This window comes from Eubalaena glacialis, chromosome 7 (assembly GCF_028564815.1).
Source record: "Eubalaena glacialis isolate mEubGla1 chromosome 7, mEubGla1.1.hap2.+ XY, whole genome shotgun sequence".
NCBI classification, from domain to species: domain Eukaryota; kingdom Metazoa; phylum Chordata; class Mammalia; order Artiodactyla; family Balaenidae; genus Eubalaena; species Eubalaena glacialis.
In genome coordinates this window covers 76,531,508-76,552,163 of record NC_083722.1, presented here as the reverse complement: position 1 = coordinate 76,552,163, position 20,656 = coordinate 76,531,508, and the positions used below count along the sequence as shown (strand labels likewise).

Here is a 20,656-nt window from a genome sequence, read left to right as displayed (position 1 = left end):
ACACAAGCAGCGCTGGGGTCCTGTGCGCTTACCGCCACGACCTTGTGCTGCTCTTCGTTGCAGAGCTTGGGCAGGATGGGCAGGATGGTCGGGGGCAGCAGGATGCCCTCCAGCATGTGGATGACGCCGTTGGCAGCCAGCACGTCCACTCTCCGTAGGGGGACCCCCTCAGGTCCCAGCAGGATGCGCCCCTGTGGCGGAGCCCAGCATGCATCCTTCGCCCAGTCCCCGCCCCTGCACTCAGCACACTGTCAGAGGCCCAGCCTGCCGGCCACCTCTTCACCCGCTCCCTGGCAACATCTCTTGCTCTGGCAGAACCGCTTCAGCCTCTGCACCCTGACCCACGTGGTTTCTGCCACATGGAGCCCCCTCCCCCTGCCCATGTGCTCACCCTCCTTCTCTTTGGAGCCCTCCCAGCTTGTTGGGCCCCAGGAGAGGGATTTGATCTGTGCCTGCTCCCATATGACCCCCCACCAGCGCATGCCCACTGCAGGGCTCGGAGCACGAAGCCAGGTCCGAAAGAGGCTTGACACCTGGCTGGTCATCACCAGCCCCTCCACTGGTCCATCCCTGGTGCTCATGGAGCTCACCTCCTCCGAGATATTCACAGCCAGGACCTGGTTTGCCATGGTGAGGACCCGGCCCTTGGAGATGAGCTTCTCAACAGTCAGCTGGGGTGGAGGAGAGAGTGGCCTTAGGCCGGGCACTAGCCAACCTTGGGGCCACACCCAGTCCTGCCCAGATGACTCGCAGCTACCACCTTGGTCCCCAGGCTCTCCTCTGTCCTGTAGAGTCCAGAGGGGCGGAGAGAGGAGAAGGGGCCCCCCAGAAGACTGGAATCTGCAGACAAACCCTCTGACAGCCCATTGGCAGGTGTAAGCCAGCCACCCTCCCAGAGGACCTCTCACCTGGCCGTGGCTATAGACATGGTACCTCACCAGCTCCTGCAGTTTGGAGAGACCCTGGCAGGAGAGAGAGGGCTTGGCTGCTAGAGGCTCTGAGCCTGTATCCCTGGCCCCTTCTCCCTGACAAGCTTACCGCTGTGAAGAGGTAGACCAGGCGGCCGTCCCGCAAGCCATCCACTGCCTCATTGCTGGGGGCAAAGACTGTGAAGGGCCCAGGGCCATCCAGGAAGGAGGGCAGCCCACAGTTCTGTGGCAGTGAGAAGGAGGCTCAGGGGGTTCTGTGGCCAACTCTTACCTCTAAGTCCTGCCTGGGCCCTGCTGCCCTTGGTCTGCAGGGAACACCCACCAAAAGTAAGTGGGTGACATTGGCAATGGGTTCATGCTACCACAGAGCCTCAGGATTCTGATGGGCAGGTTCTAGGATGGGGGTGTGGGCAAAGGCCCGTCCTACTCCAGAAGCCCAGATCACTGTGGGGCAGATTCTGGGTAATGAGGGGTCCTGGCCCAGAAGATCAGATGTGCTAGGACCTTTCGCCCAGACTCACCTCCAGGATGGTTTCAAACCGGGTGAAGGCCTCAGTGGAGGCAAGGATCTGGCCGATGGTCCTCTGTAGGAAGGGATGAGCATGAGGGCCCCAGAGGGGAAGGAGCTCTGCTCCAGCCCTGCCCAGAACTGCCCTGTCCCCCTCTCCGAACTCAGTGCGGGTCAGAGGCCACACAGGGGCACAGGGCAGGGGGAGGGGAAGGCACTAGCTTACCTTGGGGTCCTCAGGGAGCTCTGGTGGGGGCTGCCACCGCAGGGCAGTGACCACGTGGAAGATGCCATTGGCTGCTGGGTAGTTGGCCTTGTGGATGGTGAATGTCTGCTGGGGCTGGTCTTTGTACTTGTAGGTGTATTTCTGCTGAGACATGAGACCTCTGGCTCAGACTCCAAACACCCACCCCTTGTCCTGAGGCTCTGTCCCACCTCCACACCTTTTCCCGGGCTGTGTTTCCCAACTATGACTCCTCTGGTCCCCAGGCTGAAGTCCCTGCTTACCCTGAAGCGGTGCCTGCTTACCCTGAAGCGGCTGAAAGTGACGGTGATCTCCTGTCCAGCCAGCGTCCACCACCTGCGTGTAGACTGGGTCCCTGACTCCTCCAGCATGTGCTGCCCTGCGATGATGTGCTGTCTGCAGAGCTGCTGGGCAAGGGATGCCTGTGGGCACAAGGGGACGGGGGTGCCGAGTGGGCCCAGGGCAGGCAGTCCTCTTCAGGGACCGTTGCCCAAGCAACGGAGGGGACAGGAGGCCTCCCAGGCCTCAGTCCCCTAGAGTGTGCACTGGGGACACTCTCAGGGCCCTGAAGTCTAGGGCAGGGTCCAGGGAGGAGGCCCACTCCTCGACAGGCAGGGGCTCACGTTCATGGTCCTGGAGGATATGGACGGTGCCAGCACGGTGAATGGGCCCGACGTGCTGAGGATCTCCCGGCAGCCCTGGTCTGGGGGCAGGAGAGGGTGCATCAGAATGGGTCTGGGAGGCCCTCAGCCATCAGTCCTGGGTTTTGAAGAGTTGAGGTGGGGGAGCGTTGGGTCTAGATCTAGGGTAAATAGGGACATCAGGATCTGGGGGGGTAGCTCCCACCTCCATCATGCACCCCACCACAGCCCATTCTCTGCTTCCACAGCTCTTGGGCAGAGAAATAAGGCATCTCTGGAGAGTCTGCCAAGGATGCTGGGTGTGAGGGGCGGGGTCTCAGGCGAGTGGCGGGGGTCACACACCCAGCATGGCAAAGGCGACTCTCAGCCGCAGTAACGTCATGCTCGTCTGGCTGGCCTTCTGCACCTCGTGGAGCAGGTGGCCGTAGCAGGCACGCCCATCTCCCACCTCGCCCTCCTTGCACACACAGCTGGGGGCGTGGGTAGAACTGGTCAGGGTGGGGGCGTGGCCAGGTCCCCCTCCTGGCCCTCACCCACCATCCCCACAGGGCCCTTGAGGTGCACACGGGCACAAACTTGCCCCTGCCAAGTCCACTCTCTCTGCTCTGCCCCTGGTGCCCAGCCCAAGGCGCCTGTGCTCACCTGGTCTTTCCATCAGGGGTCACCTGGCAGGTGGCTGACCGGTCACAGGAGTAGGGGAAGCAGTAGGCGAAGCAGCCCGCGGAGGCATTGTGGTTGGTGCTGACCAGGCCTGGCTTACATGAGCAGGTGGCCTGGCCCACCCGGGAGGGGAGGGAGGACGACACCACGTCCGTGAGAACCGTGGCGTCTGCCACACCCACAGAGCTCTGCTGGGTCCTCACAGCCACCCGCCCAGAAGCGGGCTGTCATTCTCTTCCCATTTAACAAATGGGGCAGCTTAGGCTCCTAGGAGGCCCGCGATTGTCCCACAGCCCATGCGAGCTGGGGGACCGCGGGGCAGGCCCAGCCCAGGGCCCCAGCTCACCTGGCCTGGCCTCTTGTACAGACATAAGGTGGAGTTGCTGGGGCAGCCGCCGTTGTTGGTGGTGCATGGGTCCTGGGGCAGACACACCGTTCCGTCCCCATGGTAGTTCTCAGGGCAGCGACACTGTGCCTGCCCCCTGGGGCTCACGGAGCACTGGGCAACTGGGGAGCAGGGCGACGGCTGGCAGGGGTCAGGGGCTGCCGGGGCAGTGGAAAGAGCCCAAGTGAGACGAGCACCCAGGAGGCCCATCTCCTCCACAGCCTCTATCCAGGTTGGCCCAGGGATGGGGTGAACAGGCTGATCTAGACCTTGGGGACAGGTCCTATTTCCCTCCCTCAGGGACAGTTCCCCCTCCCTGTAAAAGGCCAGATCGTACTTGCTGGTTTAAAAGGATGCTCACCCTGAGCTGGGGCTCCTGGCCTCTAGATCCCAGACTTACCTAGGCATTCGCCGCCCTGCTGGGTGTGGCCAGGCAGGCAGCTGCAGGTAGGGGCCTCTGCAGAGCACTGGGAGTTCTGAGGACAGTTCAGGGCCTGGCAGACGGGGAGCTCTGAGTAGAGAAAGGAGAGTATCACAGCAGCTCAAAGTCCCAGGTTGGGAAGGAACACAGGAGCGAAGATGCTCTGCCTAATTTGCTATGTGACCCTGGCCAGGGCCCCATCCTCTCTGGGCCTCTGGGCAGTGAAGGTTTCAGATGACACCCCCTCCCCCGAGGGAGGCTGCAGGCAGAGGTCCTGCTGAGGCTCAGGCCCCATCCTTCACCCAGTCAGCCTTTCCTGCTCTGGCCACTAAAGACTGGCTACCCCAGCAGCTGCTCACCTTGGTCACAGTGGGGTCCAGTGAATCCAGCAAAGCACAGGCAGCTTCCATCCCCGAGTGGCCCATGGCGGCACACGCCATGCACACAGCTGCAGACTGGGAGGGACACGCAGGGACAGGTGGGACCCCAGCCTCAGCCAGGGGCACACAGGGACGTCGAGTCCCTGCCCTCTGCATCTCCAGAACTCAGCTCCAGCAGGCACAACCTCAAGAATACAGAATTGTGGTGCAGGACCAGAGGAGTGGTGGGAGCCCAGGGCAGGCACCTGGGCTAGCCAGAAGGTTCAAGGAAGGCTTCCTGGAGGAGGCCTCCAAGGACAGCATGTGCAGGGGCTAGAGGTGTGATAAAGCAAAGCTCACGTCCCTAGAAGGGATGTGTGAGGCTGAGCGGCTGGGACGGAGTCTGGTAGGGGCTGGCTGTACGGACTAGGTTCCCACTGGCCCCCAAGTGGACATCGGCCCCGCCCTCCTGCCTGGCCAGCGCTCACCTGACTGGCAGGCAGGACCGAACCGGTTGGGGTCTGTACACTCCTGGCAGGCTGAGCCGCTGAAGTTTTCCTGGCAGAGGGATGCACCAAGTCAGTGCAGCCCCTCCACTGCCCCCCACCCCAGCCCCACCGGGCCCTTACCTGGCACACACAGGTCCCGTTCCTGTCTATGCCATCCAGGCAGGTTCCGTGGCTGTTGCATGGGGTCTCGGCACCCCCAGGGCACTCTGTGGACACCCCCCCCCCCCCGCCTAGAACTCAGCTCTGCCCCAAGAACTCTCAATTTACCTGACCCCAGCAGCTCTGGGCGGCCCCAGACTTGGTCCCTCCCCTGGGGCAGCCAGAGCCAAGAGGCCCAGCTGTCCATTAAATGAGCCAGTTGAAGGGGAATGCAGGCGGGTTGAGGCATGAGGAGCAAGGCTGGGACCCTCCCCCATACCATAGCACTGGGACCCCCAGTAGCCAGGGCAGCAGGCCTTCTGCACCACGTCCTTCGAGCACTCCAGGCTGCAGCCGCTCACAGACAACAAAGAGTCCCCCAGCTGGACCTCATATCTGGGGACCAAGGATGGGGAGGGTGATGGGAGGGGCTCCCCCAGCAGCCTCCAGCCCAGCCTCCCCACACTGGGTTCTGTTGCTCTTGGTCCCCCGACCCCTTCCCTCCTGGCCCTGAGCTGAACACAGGGCCTGATCCATAGTAGATGCTCAATAAACAGCACTTGCCCTGCATTCTTACTCCTTCCTCCCTGCCTATCTCTGTCCTACTGGAGGGGCCAGCAGACATGTGGATGAGTGAGTCCCTGCCCTCACTCCCCAGGCCTGCCAGGCCCTCCTGGTCCCCTGCCATCCCACGGGATACCCCTGGAAGCAAGCAAGGGTGGAGTGGGGGTCCGCACCGGCAGTCCTGTGAGATCTTCTCCGGGAACTCCCGAAGCCAGCCCGAGGGACACACCCGCTTCTTGATGGCAGGGCACGGGGTGCAGGGTATGTGAGTGACAAACTTGGTCTTCATGTCGCAGCGTCTGGACTGTACCTGGGCATGGGCAGGGTTTGGAGTGAGGGGACCTGAATCCTGCACACAGCCCTGACCCTTGATCGCAGCGAGGCCTAGCACCCCTCTCCAGGCCCTGGTTTCCCATCTGTTCACTGGGGAGGCAGTGAGAACAGGGAAGGCCCTGAGTCTGGGGGAAACCGGCCTGGCACAGGCTGTCCCTGCCACAGTGTGTCTCTATGTCCACAGCCACACACCTCTGCCCGGGGGCCTGGAGGCACGCCCAGAAGCCTCAGAGTCTCTGCCTTCTGACACAAAGAGCATCTGGCCCTCTTGTTCCACCCTGGGTGATTCAAAGGAGGAAACTGAACCCCAGGAGGGTGGCCCTCGCCTGTAGCCACCCAGGGACTTGAACCTAGACTCTCAAACTAGTGCTCATTCCCCCCTTTCATTTAAACATAAACACTAAATGACAGGCTGACTGTTGGGGAGGAGAACACGGCGACGCCATCCTCCATCCCCTGGGCATAGGCAGGATGAGAGCTTCAGCCATGCGCCATGGGGCTGGCCCTCCAGCTGTCACTCTGCTCTGAACACGTCCCCACCTCGCTCCCAAATGACCCCCTCGGCCAGCCCAGGGCCCTCTCTGGTGCCCCGCGGTCAGAGACCCAGCAGCCAGCCCCATGCCCGAGGCTGGCCCATGTGAGCAGGCGTGTGGGAGGGGGTCTGAGTTTGGGCCAAGCAGTCACATTCCCTGAGCCCTGGTCCAGGCCTGGCCCACAGCCCCACACGCCAGCCGGGACCCAGGGGTCCACTGCCCATCACTGGATGGGCAGTGCTGGGAGTGAGAGAGCTGAGAAGACCCAGGCTGGAGGCCCAGGTGGCTTCCTGGGGAGGTGACAATTGAGTTGGGACCTGAAGGATGCATGAAAATTGGTCAGGGTCACTGCTCCTGGCAGAGGGGACAGGAGAGACAAAAGTCACGAAGTGGGAAAAAGCAAACGGCCATGTGTGATGAGGCAGAGACACGCAGAGACAGGCAGAGAGGCTGGAGAGGGGCTGGGGCCAGGCCAGGCCAGTGAGGGGAGGTGGAGTCCGGAGCAGACCCAGGACTCGTTTGTTTTAAATGGGCCCTCTGGCTGCTGCATGGAGAACAGAGGTGGGGGCAGGAGAAGAATGGTCACCTGAGAGCCAAGAAAGCCCTGGGCCTGCAATCCACTCGCTGGCCTGTCACAGCTCCCCCAAGTCCACCATCAATGGGGCTACCATTACGGCAACAAAGTCCCAATAACCTACAGCACTGGCCCTGGAGGAATGGAAGCTAAACTCTTGGTTGTCAGTGGGAGAAAAGACCACAGCAAGGTGCATTTTGATGAGGAGAGCTTTCAGGGGCTTGGGGCATGGCCTGGAGAAGCTGAGAAGTTCTCATCTTAAAAAGTGCTGAACACACTGTGCTCCAAAAGGGAGTAAACCCAGAACATCTCTTTCCTAGAACACATCACAGATGTGTGGCTCTCAAAGCCAGAGAAAAGGAGAAACAGTGCCTCAATACTTTCTGGTGTACATGAAGGTCCCAGGGCCTCTCCCAGCTGCTGTGATTTGGCCTTTTCCGCTCCTGCCTCTGTGGTCTGCAAAGAGGGAAGTTGCTGCGGGCGGCCTCAGCCCGAGCTGTGGGGCTGGATGTTGTGGTCTCGTTCCCCATCCTGAGGCTCGGTCTTTGCTGAGCCAGGGAGCAACTAGGAAGTTGGGTAATTTCAGGGCCAGGCAGCTGCTGGCTCAGGGCAAAGGCTCTGCAGGTGGTGGGCTCCCCTGAGGGCCACCTGGCCAGCCAGACACAGCTGCCAGCGTCAGCGCCAATGGTCCGGGGACCAGTTCTCAGAGCAGCCCTGGATAAGGGCTCAGGGGCAGTGAGAGAGCACTGTCCTCACCCTTGGGCAGAGGGGGCGGTCCTGTCAAGTGGGGGGTGAGTCACCAGCACGGGAGGAAGCTGGAGCCTTGTGGCTGGTGGTGGGGTGGACACTCATTCACGAGATGTTGCATCTGTAAATGTGTGATGGATGGATAAACCAGTGGACAAGTCACACTTCTCTCTGGGATCTCACCGGAAGTGGGCATTCAGGCCCCCTCTGCCTGGTGGCCTGGAAGGAGCACCAGCCCCAGCCGACAATCTCGCCACTGGTCCCGTTGGGTGGAGTGAGGCTGGATTCCAGCCGAGTGCTGAATCAGATTCCCTTCTTCCCTAGGGCACCTCGGGACCCGTCTGAGCCAGGCGGGTGCTGCTCCCCTCCCTGTCCTAATCCAGAACTGATTTTGCAATGTCTGCATCCCATAGAGACACTGCTGGGGAAGTTGAGGAGACACGAGGTGTTAGCCTGTTGTGAGAAGGTGGAAGAAATTCCACCGAGCTGGGGCCCAGGGCCCAGAACCCAAACTCCCTCAGATGGGAAGGGACCTCCCAAACTACTTCCCCTTGCCCAAGATCAATGCCCCTCTCCCTTCAAACCCCAGCTTGAGACCACAGGCTTCACCTGCACCAGCATACACCTAGCAGAGGAGGCACCTGGTGAAAGACTTGAATAGACAGGTGCTAAGCCCCCTCCTCCAGGAAGCCTTCTCTGCCTCTACTGCCTGAACCTTCCTGTGTTTGAGTTCTGCTGCTCACTAGCTGTGTGACCCAGAAGTCGTCCCTTCCCCTCAGAGCCTCGGTTTCTTAATGTTTACAGTGGATCTCGTGCTACACAAGGTGCCGGTAGTGCTGAGGGACTGAGGGCGCGTGAGAGGTCAGCGTTGCTGCGTCCCTGACAAGAATCCCCAGGGCCCTCTTCCCTGCCCAGGATGTCTGAGCCCCAGCCCCAGAAGGCAGACTTAGAGGTGGTCTGTGACAAGGAAAAACTCCCGGCCTGAGGCCCCTCATTGACCCCTGTCACAAGAACATGAGGAGGTGGCCTTCGAAATTCCCTTGCATTGTACACATGGGGAAACTGAGGCAGGGAGGGAGCAGGAACCACCTGCAGGGCTCAGCACAGCCTGAAACCCTTGGCTCTTCCACCATCACTGTCACTTTCTCAGCCTCAGATCTGCCCGTCCTCAACCCTGACTTGGCCCTGAAGCTGGTGAGGCCCCTCACCAGACCACAAGGCGGATGAGAGCGAGTCCCAGGGTGGCACAGGGCCTGGGTTCCTGTCCTGGCTCTGCCCGGCAGTGGGATCCTGGGCAAGTCCTTTTCCTCTCGGGACCTCAGTCTGCCTGTTAGTGATTTGAGGACACTAGCAGCTGCCCCAAGAGAACTTGGCCTCACAGGAGAGGGTCCTTCACCTGGAGGCAGGCTCCAGCCAGGTGACTCTGTCTCCATGCCTAGGGTGGGAGGCTCTTACAGAAACTCCAGTTGGGACAATGTCCCTACTACGGGGCTTGGGTGGATCTGCAGACAGGCATCCCAAAGGGGGCTTGTGCATGTGGACCTGACAGCCACACACTGGGACCGTTGGCTCCTCCCTCATGGCCGGATGGGGAACCACAGATGGCGGTCTGGAGCGTGGCTCTGGGGTTGGACCAACCTGTCTCTATCATCCTTGGGTTTTGGCTTCCTCAAGCGGAGAACAACAGGGCCCACTGCTCAGGAGCTGGGATGACTTGAGGGGATGATGCCCGGTGTGCCCAGGGCTGTGCACCTGAACAGCAGCTCTTAGGCTTGAGGGTGTTATTGTTGCCTGCTGTTTGCCCAGAGGGACTCGGGGTGAGTAGACCTCATTCTGCCTCTGGGCGCACACACATGCACACACACCCAGCATGCCTACACATGGTCCACGTGAGCCTCTCAGTTTGTCAGCCCTGCGAGGGTTGGGGGTGATCACATCTCCCATCCCCAAGCCAGGGCCACAGAGACACCGGGCCTCAGTCTGGGCAGGGGGATGGGCCTGGCTCCGTATACCCCACCCTCAGGCTGGGGAGACCTGGGACGGCTGCCCACACCTCCCGGCTGGCTAGCTGGACACAGAGGAGGGCAGGCTGACACATCCCTGCCACCCCAAGCAGCGAGACACAGACCTCAGCCTGGGGAGGTGGGCACAAGAGCCCAGCCCTCTGTCCAGCTCAGAGAAGGTCAGAGAAGGTCAGACAAGAACCAGCTGCCCTGTGTATCCTCAGCCCCGTGCCTGATCCGTGAGCGCTCCCTCCCTGCTCCTACCACTGGCTGGGAGGGCCTGGATATCACGTCCCCCGCGACCGGCTCACACTCACCTTCTGCCCCCCGATGAAGCTGGAGCCTGCCAGGCAGAGGGCCAGGAGGCAGAGCAGGAGGTGGTCCCGGGGCCCTGCCATGGCTGGTGGTGGCTGGCGGGCACGCTGTCCAGGACAGAACTGGGGCAGCCGGCGTGGAGAACGAGCTCTAGGAGGCAGGCACAGGGCGGGCGGGTAGGACAGGGCAGGCGGGCGGGCGCTTTAAAAGCAGCCGGGAGGCCCCGCCAGCTCACCCCCACAGGAACCCGCCAGGATTTCCTCCTGCGTATCAGCAGCCTGCAGGCGGAAGGGAAGGTGCTGGCCACTGACCCCTGCATGGACGCCTGGGCCCAGCTTGGGGCTTCCTGGCCCGGGACCCTCCTCCTGGCGTCAGCCTCCAAGCCCACCATTAGCCACAGGCCTGGGGTGTTTCAGAGGTTGCGAAGCACATTCAGGAGCAGATGCAAACAACTCCCCACCCCAAGTACCTGCAAGCCCAGCATGTTTCGTTCAGAAGCTCTGGGGGGTTCTGGTGCTTGGGGGACAGGGCAGCCTCTGAATCAGGTCCATCTGCCTCTACCTTTCCAGCTGCTGAGGGCACGTGCAGGCCTCCGACTCCCTGTTAAGTGGACAGTCATCAGGCTGCTCCCCCTCACCTGCCCTGCTCGGCCTCCACCGCCCAGGATCCCCATCCCCCGTGTGTCCCTGCGCCGCCCTTCTCGCCCGGAGGGGCCTCCCTGCTGCCAGTAGCCCTCCCTTCCCAATCCATTCTCCACTCAGCCCTGAGGCTTGCCCCCTGTGCCCCGGACCCCTCTCCACACCAGGCCGGCCTCTCTGACCTGGTTGCCTGCTCTCCACACCCCCCACTCTGTTCCACCACAGGCTTTTCTACTCCATAACCACAGAGCGAGCTCCCTGGGCGCTGCCGTTAGCCCAGATCCTCACAGGACTCACAAGGTCCAGCCTCAGGTCAAAGGTCTCCAGCCTTCACCTCCTCGTAGCACTGGCCACCAGCTGACACTAGTTTATTTATTTTCTGTCCCCCGCTGGAATGTCAGCTATGGGAGAGCAGGGAAGGGGTCGGGCTGGTTCACGCATGGATGCTCACTTCAGATTTGTGGGCTGAATGAATGCAGGCACTTTTATTATCCTGTTACTGGTGCGGAAATGGACGCTCAAAGGGGCTAGGGAATTTGTCTAAGATCACTCAGCTAACCAGTGTGAAGATCCAGCCCCAGGTCTGCTGCCTGCGGGGCACCCTTCCCCCCACTACATTGCACGGACTCCCCCCATTAGGTCCTGTCCTCACGGACCCAGGCTGGGGTCGGCTGTTAACTGTTGGGCTGTGGGACCTGGGAACAGCAGTCCAGGTGGTGAGGCCTATGTGTGGTGGACCCTGCCTCTGGTCTATAAATCCCCATTTATGTATGACATAACAGATGGAGACAGGCAGGTGGCCATCTCTACGGGCCTTTGATAAAGGTCTGGTCGGGGGCTGCCCCTCCCCCATCAGCTGAGGGGCCATGGGGCTGGTCTTTGAGAGCCGGCTGGGGGGAGGTGAATGCGGAGACCCTCCCCTTGGTGGCTCCTCCCATCCACCACAGCCTTCCTGATGGTGATGGGTCCTCCAGGCGAGGATCCCCACTCTGCTGGCACAAAGGGAAAAATGAGGAGAAGCAGGCCTGGGAACCCGGCTGGCCCCTCCCCCATCCCCAATACCACCGGGCGGAAACGGTCCTGCAGCCTTAGGGCCGAAGGCTCCTGACTGGCCAGGATGACAAAAAGTAAGTGGGCCTCAGAGGCCCTGCTATGGGGTAGAAATGGGTTGAGGAGGGACTGGGCACAGGGGCTGGCTCCCAAAGAAATCCCACGTCCTACCTCAGCAGAGCTCCCTGAAGCAACCATCTCTCAGGACATGAACCCAGACACGGACGGCACAGAGCCCTCCTCCCCACTATCTACCGCTGGGGCCACCTCCCCTGCAGGCCATGCTGGTGAGACCCCTAGACCCCACAGAGTAAGCCGTCCCAGACTCCAGGCCTAACCCTCACAACAGGTTGGGTGTGACATTCCTGATCTGAGGGTGGCAGGGCAGCAGCCAGTGTGCCAGGGGCACCTGAGGAGCTTCATTCCTCTCATTTGCTCTGAGGCTCCTGATTTAGCCACAGCCCAGCACGGTCCTGTCCAAAGATCCCCTCACACCTCCCCTGTCCCAGGCTCCACAGACACCCATCCAGCATCTGGCCCTGGGAGAGCAGCTCCCTTTGCCCTTCACAGGCTCCTCCCCTCTTCCTTTCCCCCAAGACCTTCTTGTGTCTCTAGGCACCCTCTCCCTCTCAGGCCAACCACGCCCTGGACCAATGCCCTGCTGGGACCCCAGTGGCCCTTGAAATAAAAGACCCAGACTGTGTCAAACTTGGCTTTACTGGAATAGAGAAAATAGGCAACAGGAATCACACTTGGTGCTGGCAGCTCTAGGTCCCCTGCTCCCAGCCCTCTCAGCCCCAAGGCCTGGGGGACTCCTGCCCCCATGGGGCTCTCCCACTTGTCTGGACCAGGAGAGGCCTCCCCTTTGGAAAACTGCATGGGGCGGGAGCTTTCAATGTGCATTTCGCTGCCAGCTTCATAATTAGCAGCAAGTGCCCACAATGACAGCAACAGCAACAAGACTGGACTTAACATCTCGGGAAAGGACGCGTAAAAGAGTAAACCAGACCCACGGCGCCACATGTTAACAACGGTCCCACGAAAGAAGACACGAAACTGGTGTGCCTGGCCACGCGGCACCAGGGGCAGGCAGCAGATCCGCGGGAGGCTGAGAACCAACTGAACACACATGTTCACATTCTCTGGGAGGACAATCAAACAAAGGTACCGAAAGAGAAGAGAAAACATTTAAAAAAAGCAAAGAAAGCCTGCTTCCCGGCCCTGAGTGGACACCAGGCCAGACACGGCAGGTGGCAAGGGCCAGCTACAACCCGGGCTAGCCAGTGAGCTCCACGGGCAGCTCCCGGCCACAAAGGGCCTCCCACTGGCGGGCCAACAGCGAGATGAGCTTCTCTCGGCTCTCAGCGCTGGGGACAAACACCTGCCACTGGACCTCACGGCCCTGGCCGCCTCTAGCCGAGCCACCTGGCACCTCCCCAAAGTGGTCCAGGGTGACGCTGCCCATGAGGTCATGGCCCTGCACGTCGTCAAAGACCAGGGTGAGGGCCTGTGGGTATGTCTGGTAGCCCATGAGCACGCGGTCCAGGTCCCGGATGCGGCGGCCGTCGTCCAGCCGGTACCGGTCCCTCTGTGGCGGCTCTTTGGCGAACTCGGGCAGCGGGTAGTGGACGAAGTCCTCGTCCAGGAGGAAGATCTCGGCGCTGGTGAGCAGGAGCGTTTTGGGGCGCAACATGCCCCTGCAGCGCCCAGACAGTGGTGTGCCCACCTGGAAGGCCTGCACGTACAGCAGGATGCTGAGGGACGGCGCCTTCTCTGGGTCAGCCACCTTCTGGGCCACAGTGAATGTCAGGTCCCCGACCTCCTCCTCACTGGGGTAGGTGAACTTGACACGGCTTGAGTGGATCAGCTCATAGTTCTCCATCTTCCCTGCAGAGAGAGACGCCACCGGGGCTGCAGCCTGGAACTGGCCTGTGGTGGGTCACCAGCAGCCCCAAGCCACCCAGAGACATCAGCATGAACGTGTCTGTCAGAAGTGGGAGAGAGTGCTCCAAGCCCCCACCCTCAGGCAGAGACCCTCAGGCCAGCAGCTCAGAGAAGAGCAGACAGAGATGCTGAACGGTTGTGGATTTGCCGGGCCAGAGACTCTGCCATGGAAAAGCCATGGAAAACCGTAGCTGACTAAGCAGGAAAAGAGAGAGAGACAGAGAGAGAGAGCTAGAAGCAGAAAGGGTGCTGCGGCACAGAGAGGTTGCTCCGGGGCCTGCTGCAGCCCTTGGGGTTGGCGAGGAGACCCGAGCTGGGTGGGGATACCTGTGGTCTTGTTTCCAAACTCGGAGTAGAAGTCTTTGTCGACAGGCTCAGGTGAGGGCGTGCGTTCCAGCAAGGAGAGCACGGCCATGAGGTGCTGGAGGAAGCAGTGTGTCAGGTAGCTGTCCCGTGTCAAGCATGTAACCACCTGCGCCGGGGAGGAGCCTGCGGGAGAAGGCGCTGGGCACGGTTGCAGGCCGCTACTCCCCCCAGCCCCATCCCCACCCCTGGAGCCATCTCTAGTCTCTAGCAGGTCAGCCTGGACCTGAGGACCACAAAGCCAGGGCCAGGAGGACCCACTTGAGGAAGCATCACGGGGCCTGGGGAGACGGCCATTTCTCAGGCCGGAAGGGCTGTAACATTTTTCTGGAAGGGGATATAGAGGCATTAGGGAAAGAGCTTAGCTTTCTCTCTTCAGGAAGTATGAGTCAGAAACATCCTGCCCGTGAGCCCAGGGCCCACTCTGCCCGCCCACCCAGCACTTTGCCGCCTCTGTCCCCAGCCTCTCGCTCCAAGTCCTGGGGGGTGAGTTCTGCCCTCTCAGCAGTTCCTGAAGCTGCTTCCTCCCGCTCCGGTGAACTGGCTTGTGAGCAGATAAACTCTGCCTGCGATAATGCACCCACATATGAAGGTGCAAGCCCACTGGTGACACTGGCCTTCACCCAAAATAGGACAAAAGCACAGTGACCACTCACCCGTCAGCCGGAAATACTGGTCGAAGAGTCCAACGTTGACTACCTGCAGGTCGCTGAGTTTTAAAACAAAGCACTGAGAGATGTGGAAGGGACTGTTGTTGTAGTCGGCGTTTTTCTGATGCCAGAAATCTGTGATAGACAGAAAGGGAGCGAACGTGGTGGTGGCCATGATGGGTGAGCACAAGGTTCCCGGGTGTGCAGCTGCCTGGAGCAGGAACGGGCCCCCTTGATGGCCTGGTCCACTGAGGCCTGGCGAGGAGCCCCCGCCACCTCTGAGCACACATGGCCTCGGGGAAACGTGTTCTACAGTCTGAGCCTTGCCTGGTGCGCTGGAGACACCAGGAGCCCTAGGACAGGGCACTGGCTAAGGTGCCCACCAAGGCCCCAAGGGGCAGAGGCTGCCCAACATCCCCCCAGCACGCCTGGGTCCCGGGCACTCACGGGGCCTTACTGGGCGCTTTCACGCCTGGCCTCGCATCCCATGTGACAGCTCCAGGAGGAAAGTGCTGTCATCACCCCCCTTCCTCAGAAAAGAGATTCTCGGCCCAGTGCAGCCAAATCGCTGCTGCCTGACGTGGCACAAGGGCTCTAGAGACAGAACCCCGCCCATCCCCTCAGGCCCCAGTGCCCACCCTGCAGCGGCTCCGAGAAGTAGCGGCGGAGGCCATCGTGCAGCACAAAGTACACGGCCTTGGTGGAGAGCAGCACGCAGGCGGTCACCTCTAGCCCCGGGGTCTGGTAGAACACCACCGACGACCACAGGAGGTGCCGCAGCTCCTCGTTTTCCACCTGGACACAGAGGGGCCGGGTTGGGGCCTGCAGGAGAGCAGGGCGGCCGGGGCACACAGCTCCTCCTCCAGGCCTCTGCGGAGGGTGGCCTCTGCCAGCCCCACTACCCAGTGACCTGCCGTCCCAGGGACGGGCCCACAGCCTTGGATGGGGAGGCGTGGGACCTCTACTGTGTCTCGTCAACGTATTTATAAACTCTGAAGCAGAGAGGAGGTGAGGGATGGGAGACGGTGTGCCGTGGGGTCTGCCCAGGGCCCGAGGCTAGGAATAGCCACAGGAGGAGGCGGTGATGGAGGGAACAACTGGCCAGGGGAGGGCACCCCAGGTTCTCCCTACTCAGGTCCTCAAAGCTGTGAACAGCTGAAGCTGGGGGAAAAGCCAGCACACATAAGTCTGGGAACCTGAGGCTGACCCCAAGGTGAGCCTGCCGGGGCCCCAGGACGACAGTGCCACCTTCCTCCACAGGCGCGCTGGCCCTACCTCGGCAACGCTGCTGTGGAAGAACTCGATGATGGCGCTCCCCCGCAGGCTGGCAATGTGCCGGAGCGACGGGCAGGCGGGCAGGTGCGAGGGGATCTGATTCTCCTCCGACGTGGACCGGATCAAGTGGTCGCTTGGGTACTGGGCGGGGGCCTCCACTTGTGCTGCAGCCTCCGCTGCCGGGGCCGAGGCCCCCACTGAGGCCTCTGAAGGGGTCTCTGCTGAGGCTGGGGCCTCCGCTGGGACCAAAGCTGGCACTGAGGGCTCTGCCGGAGCTGGGGTCTTTGGCGGGGTTAGAGCTGTGACCTCCGCTGGGGCTGGGGCTGGAGCTGGAGCCTCTGCCGGGACCTCCTGGAGATGCTGCTCATTGCTGCATCTCCCAGTCCCCCAAGAAAAACCATATTAACACGTGAGTCCCAAATGCAGATTCACATCCCACGTGTAACCTCAGTGTGAGGGAAACGCTCGTACCACACACCACCTCTGGGGTCATCTGGGGATTTCATCTTGGTTCCTTATGGGAAGACCAAACAGCAGAAAGAAAGTGCCGGGGCCCTTTCTCTTGCGGGGGAGATGGGAAGATAGGGCAGGGCTGAGAAAGACAGATGTGGCTCATGGGCTGAAAAATCATTTTGAGAAGGTGGTAAAGGTGTCAGAAATGCCACTACAGAGTCCAGAGCACGGACCAAGGTGCCCAGGGCTGGGACCTTGGGGAACATGGAGTTGAGAACCAAATACTCAAACTGCTCCTCAGTTTGCCTTTGAGGCCTCCTCAGGTAGCCCAGGATCTCACCCCACTTGGCCACCACTGCATGTGGCCACACTGGGTTTTCTCTGGTCTGTTCCAAGCATGAGATCAAACAATGCTCAGAAAGAACCCTCATAGAGGTTTGGAGCTCCCTGCCACCAGCCTACATGCCCAAGCTCATGTTGGTGGGGAGTCCTGGATGTCATCCTCTCAACTGGACAGTCCAGCTGCTGAAAGAGATCCCTGGGGCCCTGATCTTGCACTGGGCCAAATGCCCCCAAGCCCTCTGGGCTGTTCTCCTGCTGTCTTGGGGCAGAGATGCATCTGCTGGGGTGAAGCAGAGCGCCTGCTTTCTGCATGCAGTCCCTACTGTGGGGAGGGTCCAGCCAGGCTTGGGGGTGGCAGGGAAACTGAGACAAAGTGTCACCATCTGAAGCCTCATCATAGGGGCTGGGAGACGGAGAGATGGCCATGCAAGGCCACCTCTGGCATAAGCGGCTCTCCAGTACCTGGAGGCATCAAGGGTCTCTATGGAGAGCATGGAACTTGAGCTGGGCATAAGAGGGGTCCCTGATTCAGCCAGGAAGATGCTGGATGACCTTTGGGAGCATCAGTTGAGGGGCTGGGTTGGAGAGAGAAGGCATGCCCTGTGAGATGCTGGGGTGAGGGCAGGGTCTCCACTGTCCACCAGGATGGAAGAGAAAGTGAGCTACACCGTGTCTCATGGGACAGGAAGGCCAACAAACAAAGGGTTTTCTTGCCCAGGTAGGGAAGCCCCAGCATACATGAAGTTGGGAGCAGTAATAGGAGAAAGGGGCACCCTGAAGGGCACAGGGCGCCTCTTGAGCCCCAGGCACGGGTGAACCTGTGGGTGTGACCATGGCCCCCACAAGCCACTATATGCCAACCCCAGGAGGCCCTGAGGGAAGCCAGGCTCGGGGGCAGGAGCAGGTGAAGGAGAGTAAGGAAGAAGAGGACAGGGCTGGGCTTCCCTGGTGGCGCAGTGGTTAAGAATCCGCCTGCCAATGCAGGGGACACGGGTTTGAGCCCTGGTCTGGGAAGATCCCACACGTCGCAGAGCAACTAAGCCTGTGCGCCACAACTACTGAGCCTGCACTCTAGAGCCCACGAGCCGCAACTACTGAGCCCGCGTGCTGCAACTACTGAAGCCCACACGCCTAGAGCCCGTGCTCCGCAACAAGAGAAGCCACCACAATGAGAAGCCCGCGCACCGCAATGAAGAGTAGCCCCCGCTCACCGCAACTAGAGAAAGCCCGCACGCAGCAACGAAGACCCAACGCAGCCAAAAATAAATTAAAAAAAAAAAAAGAAGAGGACAGGGCTGCCAGCTCCTCCCCTCTCTGCACTTCAGTCTCCCCCCAGAAGAAAAGGAGCTTTGCACAAAGTGACCACCCAGCTCACACACTCAGACCTTGCTGCTCTCAGCCAACAGCTTCCTTTGGAATGGACTCACAAAATTACACACAGAGAGGGCCCCTGAGCAACCCACGTCTTCCTGAGAAGGCGTGTGTGGCTCACCAAAGGGTACGGGCTTGGAGCTGGGGGTCAGAGGCAGGTGGTGCCTGAAGCAGCCCCCTAGCTCACAGAGCCAGCCACGGGACTGCGAGCCTGGAGGCGAGGAGGCGTGGGTGATGCCTAGAGGCCGTGCTTGGACCCAGTGGAGAGGGCCAGGCAAGGTGGGAGCAGGAGCCTGGGGACCCAGCCACACAGGACTCTAAGTGGCAGAGAATTGGGCCAGCCTGGCTTTGTGGAAGGACAGCTTTCCTGGGCCTCTTCTGAAGCCCTGGGAGATAAGGAGCAGCCCAGCACCAAGCCTGAGGGAGCCAAAGGCAATGCTGAGGGGGTGCTGGAGATCTGGGTGAGGTGAGTGGTCTCAGCCAGCCTCCCGCCCCCTGGCCCCCAAAAGCCCATGCTCAGTCTTACCGGGCCCCGTCCTCGGCAGGCTGGCCATCCACAGGGGGGCTCTGAGGCCTGCCCCCGGTTGCAGGGGTCTTGGCGATGACTACAGTCTTCAGGTCCTGCAGTGAGGCCCGCAGCTGGTTGTAGATGCGCAGGAAGTGGAACTTCTCATGGGGCAGCACGAAGATGGCGGTGACAAAGCGGTAGCCCACAAGCAGCTCAAGCACGTGGCCGTCCGCGAAGGCGCCCCTCGGCTGAGTGCAGCTGCGTGTGGGGTCCAGAAGCACAGTGGAGAGCGGCACACGGCTAAGCTTGAAGCTGTTGCGGTTGCGGCAGTTGTGGGTGCCGCGATTGGGCATGGGGTTGAAGTCGGCCTTGATGACGTTGAGGTGCTGGGGTGTGAGCAGCAGCCAGTAGGGGATGGCAGCAGACTTGACAGCCTCGGAGGGTGCGCAGCAGGAGCGCCGCACGGCGGAGCAGAGCGTGCAGCTGGCCCACTCGATGTTGCCCGAGTAGTCCCCGGCGGCCGTCTGCACCATGCGCTTGTCACTGTAGACCAGGTACACGGGGAAGCAGCCCTGGCTGTGCTCCTGGCAGCCGCCCGCCACCTTGTAGAAGGTGAGCAGCTGGCGCAGGAACTCCTGCAGGCTGGTGTGGCTGCCGTAGAGCACGGGGCTGCACAGCATGGCCATGTGCTGCGGGGCGAAGCAAGAGCGCAGGTCAGCGTGGAACTCGTGCAGGTTGGCGGCGTCTGAAATGATGAAGAGCGTGTTCTCGCTGTGCCGCACCTTGAGCACCAGGCACAGTTCCGGCATGAGGAAGCCAAACTCGGTGAGGTCGCCGTGTGGGAAGCAGAACACAAAGCGCAGGGAGGAGAGGATGTGCTGGCTGCTGCCCCGCGACTCCTGGTGCGGGATCTCAAAGACGGCGATGCCGAAGTCTGTGAGCACGAGGCAGGCAGCGAACTGGCGGATGCTGCCCTGCACGTGGATCAAGAAGCACCAGAGCACCTTGAGGATGCGGATGTGCTCCAGCAGGAAGTCCTCATCTGCGCCCAGGGCCCACTCCAGAGCCAGGCGCTCCTCCTCGCCCTCCTCCTCCTCCTCTTCCTCCTCCTCTTCTTCCTCTTCCTCTCCTGGCCCACCCTCTTCCTCTTCCTCCACATCCGGGGGCCCCATTTCAAAGTAGCGGTTCTCAGTAACATCCTCCTCCTCCTCCTCATCATCCTCGCCCTGCTCGCCCTGGCCCTCCTCTCGCTGGTTGGCAGCCTCGATCCAAGCAGGTAGCTGCCGCTCGATGGCCTGCCGGATGAGCGTGCTCAGGCGCTGGATGAAGTCCTGGTTGGTGGCGGTGTAGCCAATGCAGGTGAAGGGCAGGAAGATGATCTGGCCGGACCCGGGCACCACCTGGACCTCTGGCTCTGCATGCTCTGGGCTGTGCAGGGAGAAGCCAGGTCAGTGACATGCTGGGCTGGGACGCCCTCACCTCCCACGTCCAGTCCTGCTACTGTACCCTGGCCCTGAAGAAGCAACCGATGGGTCTCCCAAGCCTCCTAAACAGCTGAGCCTGGTCCTAGCAAGCACCCTGGTGGGGAGCCAAGGTGCTGGAAGGCTGGGGCCACCACACTCCCAGGGGCCAGACCACAGGCATCCAACACAATCCTGCGCACATCATGAGGACTTCTCAGTCCTTCAGACACTGGCCACAAGCCCCAAGAGCAATGAGTGCTCATGGGCATGGACTAACTTGACAACAGTCCCCTGCAGGGGCACCCAGTCGCCTTCACAGGTGAGAGGCGTGGGGAGTGGGCTGGGGGTCTTAGGACCTTCACATTTAAATTCAAGCTCCTTTAGAGATAGGTAATCTACCTGAAAAAGAATTCAGAGTAATGATGATTCAAAATCTCAGAAAAAGAATGTAGGCACAGACCAAGAAGATACAAGAAATGTTTAACAAAGAGACAAAAGATTTAAAGAACAAACAGAGATGAGTAACACAGTAAGTGAAATGAAAAACACACCATAAGGAATCAGTAGCAGAATAACTGAGGCAGAAGAACTAATAAATGAGCTGGAAGACAGAGTGGTGGAAATCACTGCCACAGAACAGAATAAAGAAAAAAGAATGAAAAGAAATGAGGACAGTCTGAGAGACCTCTGGGACATTAAATGCACCAACATTCACATTATAGGGGTCCCAGAAGAA

General features: G+C 60.7%; 1 protein-coding gene across 11 annotated transcripts in view; it reads right to left on the bottom strand.

The window, feature by feature from the left end:
- LOC133095480 (nischarin) overlaps positions 1 to 20,656 on the bottom strand; it is a 69,099-nt gene that overhangs the window by 16,944 nt on the left and 31,499 nt on the right. For 7 of the 11 annotated variants that reach the window (XM_061196934.1, XM_061196937.1, XM_061196939.1 and 4 more), the window contains 25 exons: positions 18,476 to 19,885; positions 15,784 to 16,159; positions 15,147 to 15,303; positions 14,515 to 14,643; positions 13,823 to 13,984; positions 13,278 to 13,438; positions 10,333 to 10,463; positions 9,866 to 10,013; positions 5,532 to 5,668; positions 5,075 to 5,190; positions 4,777 to 4,862; positions 4,636 to 4,705; positions 4,148 to 4,243; positions 3,768 to 3,878; positions 3,329 to 3,525; positions 2,965 to 3,095; positions 2,665 to 2,792; positions 2,305 to 2,384; positions 1,966 to 2,103; positions 1,664 to 1,807; positions 1,451 to 1,513; positions 1,039 to 1,152; positions 909 to 962; positions 591 to 671; positions 33 to 191 (listed from right to left, as the gene is read on the bottom strand). In XM_061196934.1, coding sequence (XP_061052917.1) covers positions 33 to 191; positions 591 to 671; positions 909 to 962; positions 1,039 to 1,152; positions 1,451 to 1,513; positions 1,664 to 1,807; positions 1,966 to 2,103; positions 2,305 to 2,384; positions 2,665 to 2,792; positions 2,965 to 3,095; positions 3,329 to 3,525; positions 3,768 to 3,878; positions 4,148 to 4,243; positions 4,636 to 4,705; positions 4,777 to 4,862; positions 5,075 to 5,190; positions 5,532 to 5,668; positions 9,866 to 10,013; positions 10,333 to 10,463; positions 13,278 to 13,438; positions 13,823 to 13,984; positions 14,515 to 14,643; positions 15,147 to 15,303; positions 15,784 to 16,159; positions 18,476 to 19,885 — 4,579 coding nt within the window. Of the gene's footprint in view, positions 1 to 32; positions 192 to 590; positions 672 to 908; positions 963 to 1,038; positions 1,153 to 1,450; positions 1,514 to 1,663; positions 1,808 to 1,965; positions 2,104 to 2,304; positions 2,385 to 2,664; positions 2,793 to 2,964; positions 3,096 to 3,328; positions 3,526 to 3,767; positions 3,879 to 4,147; positions 4,244 to 4,635; positions 4,706 to 4,776; positions 4,863 to 5,074; positions 5,191 to 5,531; positions 5,669 to 9,865; positions 10,014 to 10,332; positions 10,464 to 12,250; positions 13,439 to 13,822; positions 13,985 to 14,514; positions 14,644 to 15,146; positions 15,304 to 15,783; positions 16,160 to 18,475; positions 19,886 to 20,656 lie in introns of those variants that run through there. The other 4 variants (XM_061196935.1, XM_061196938.1, XM_061196936.1 and 1 more) reach the window with 3 other exon arrangements.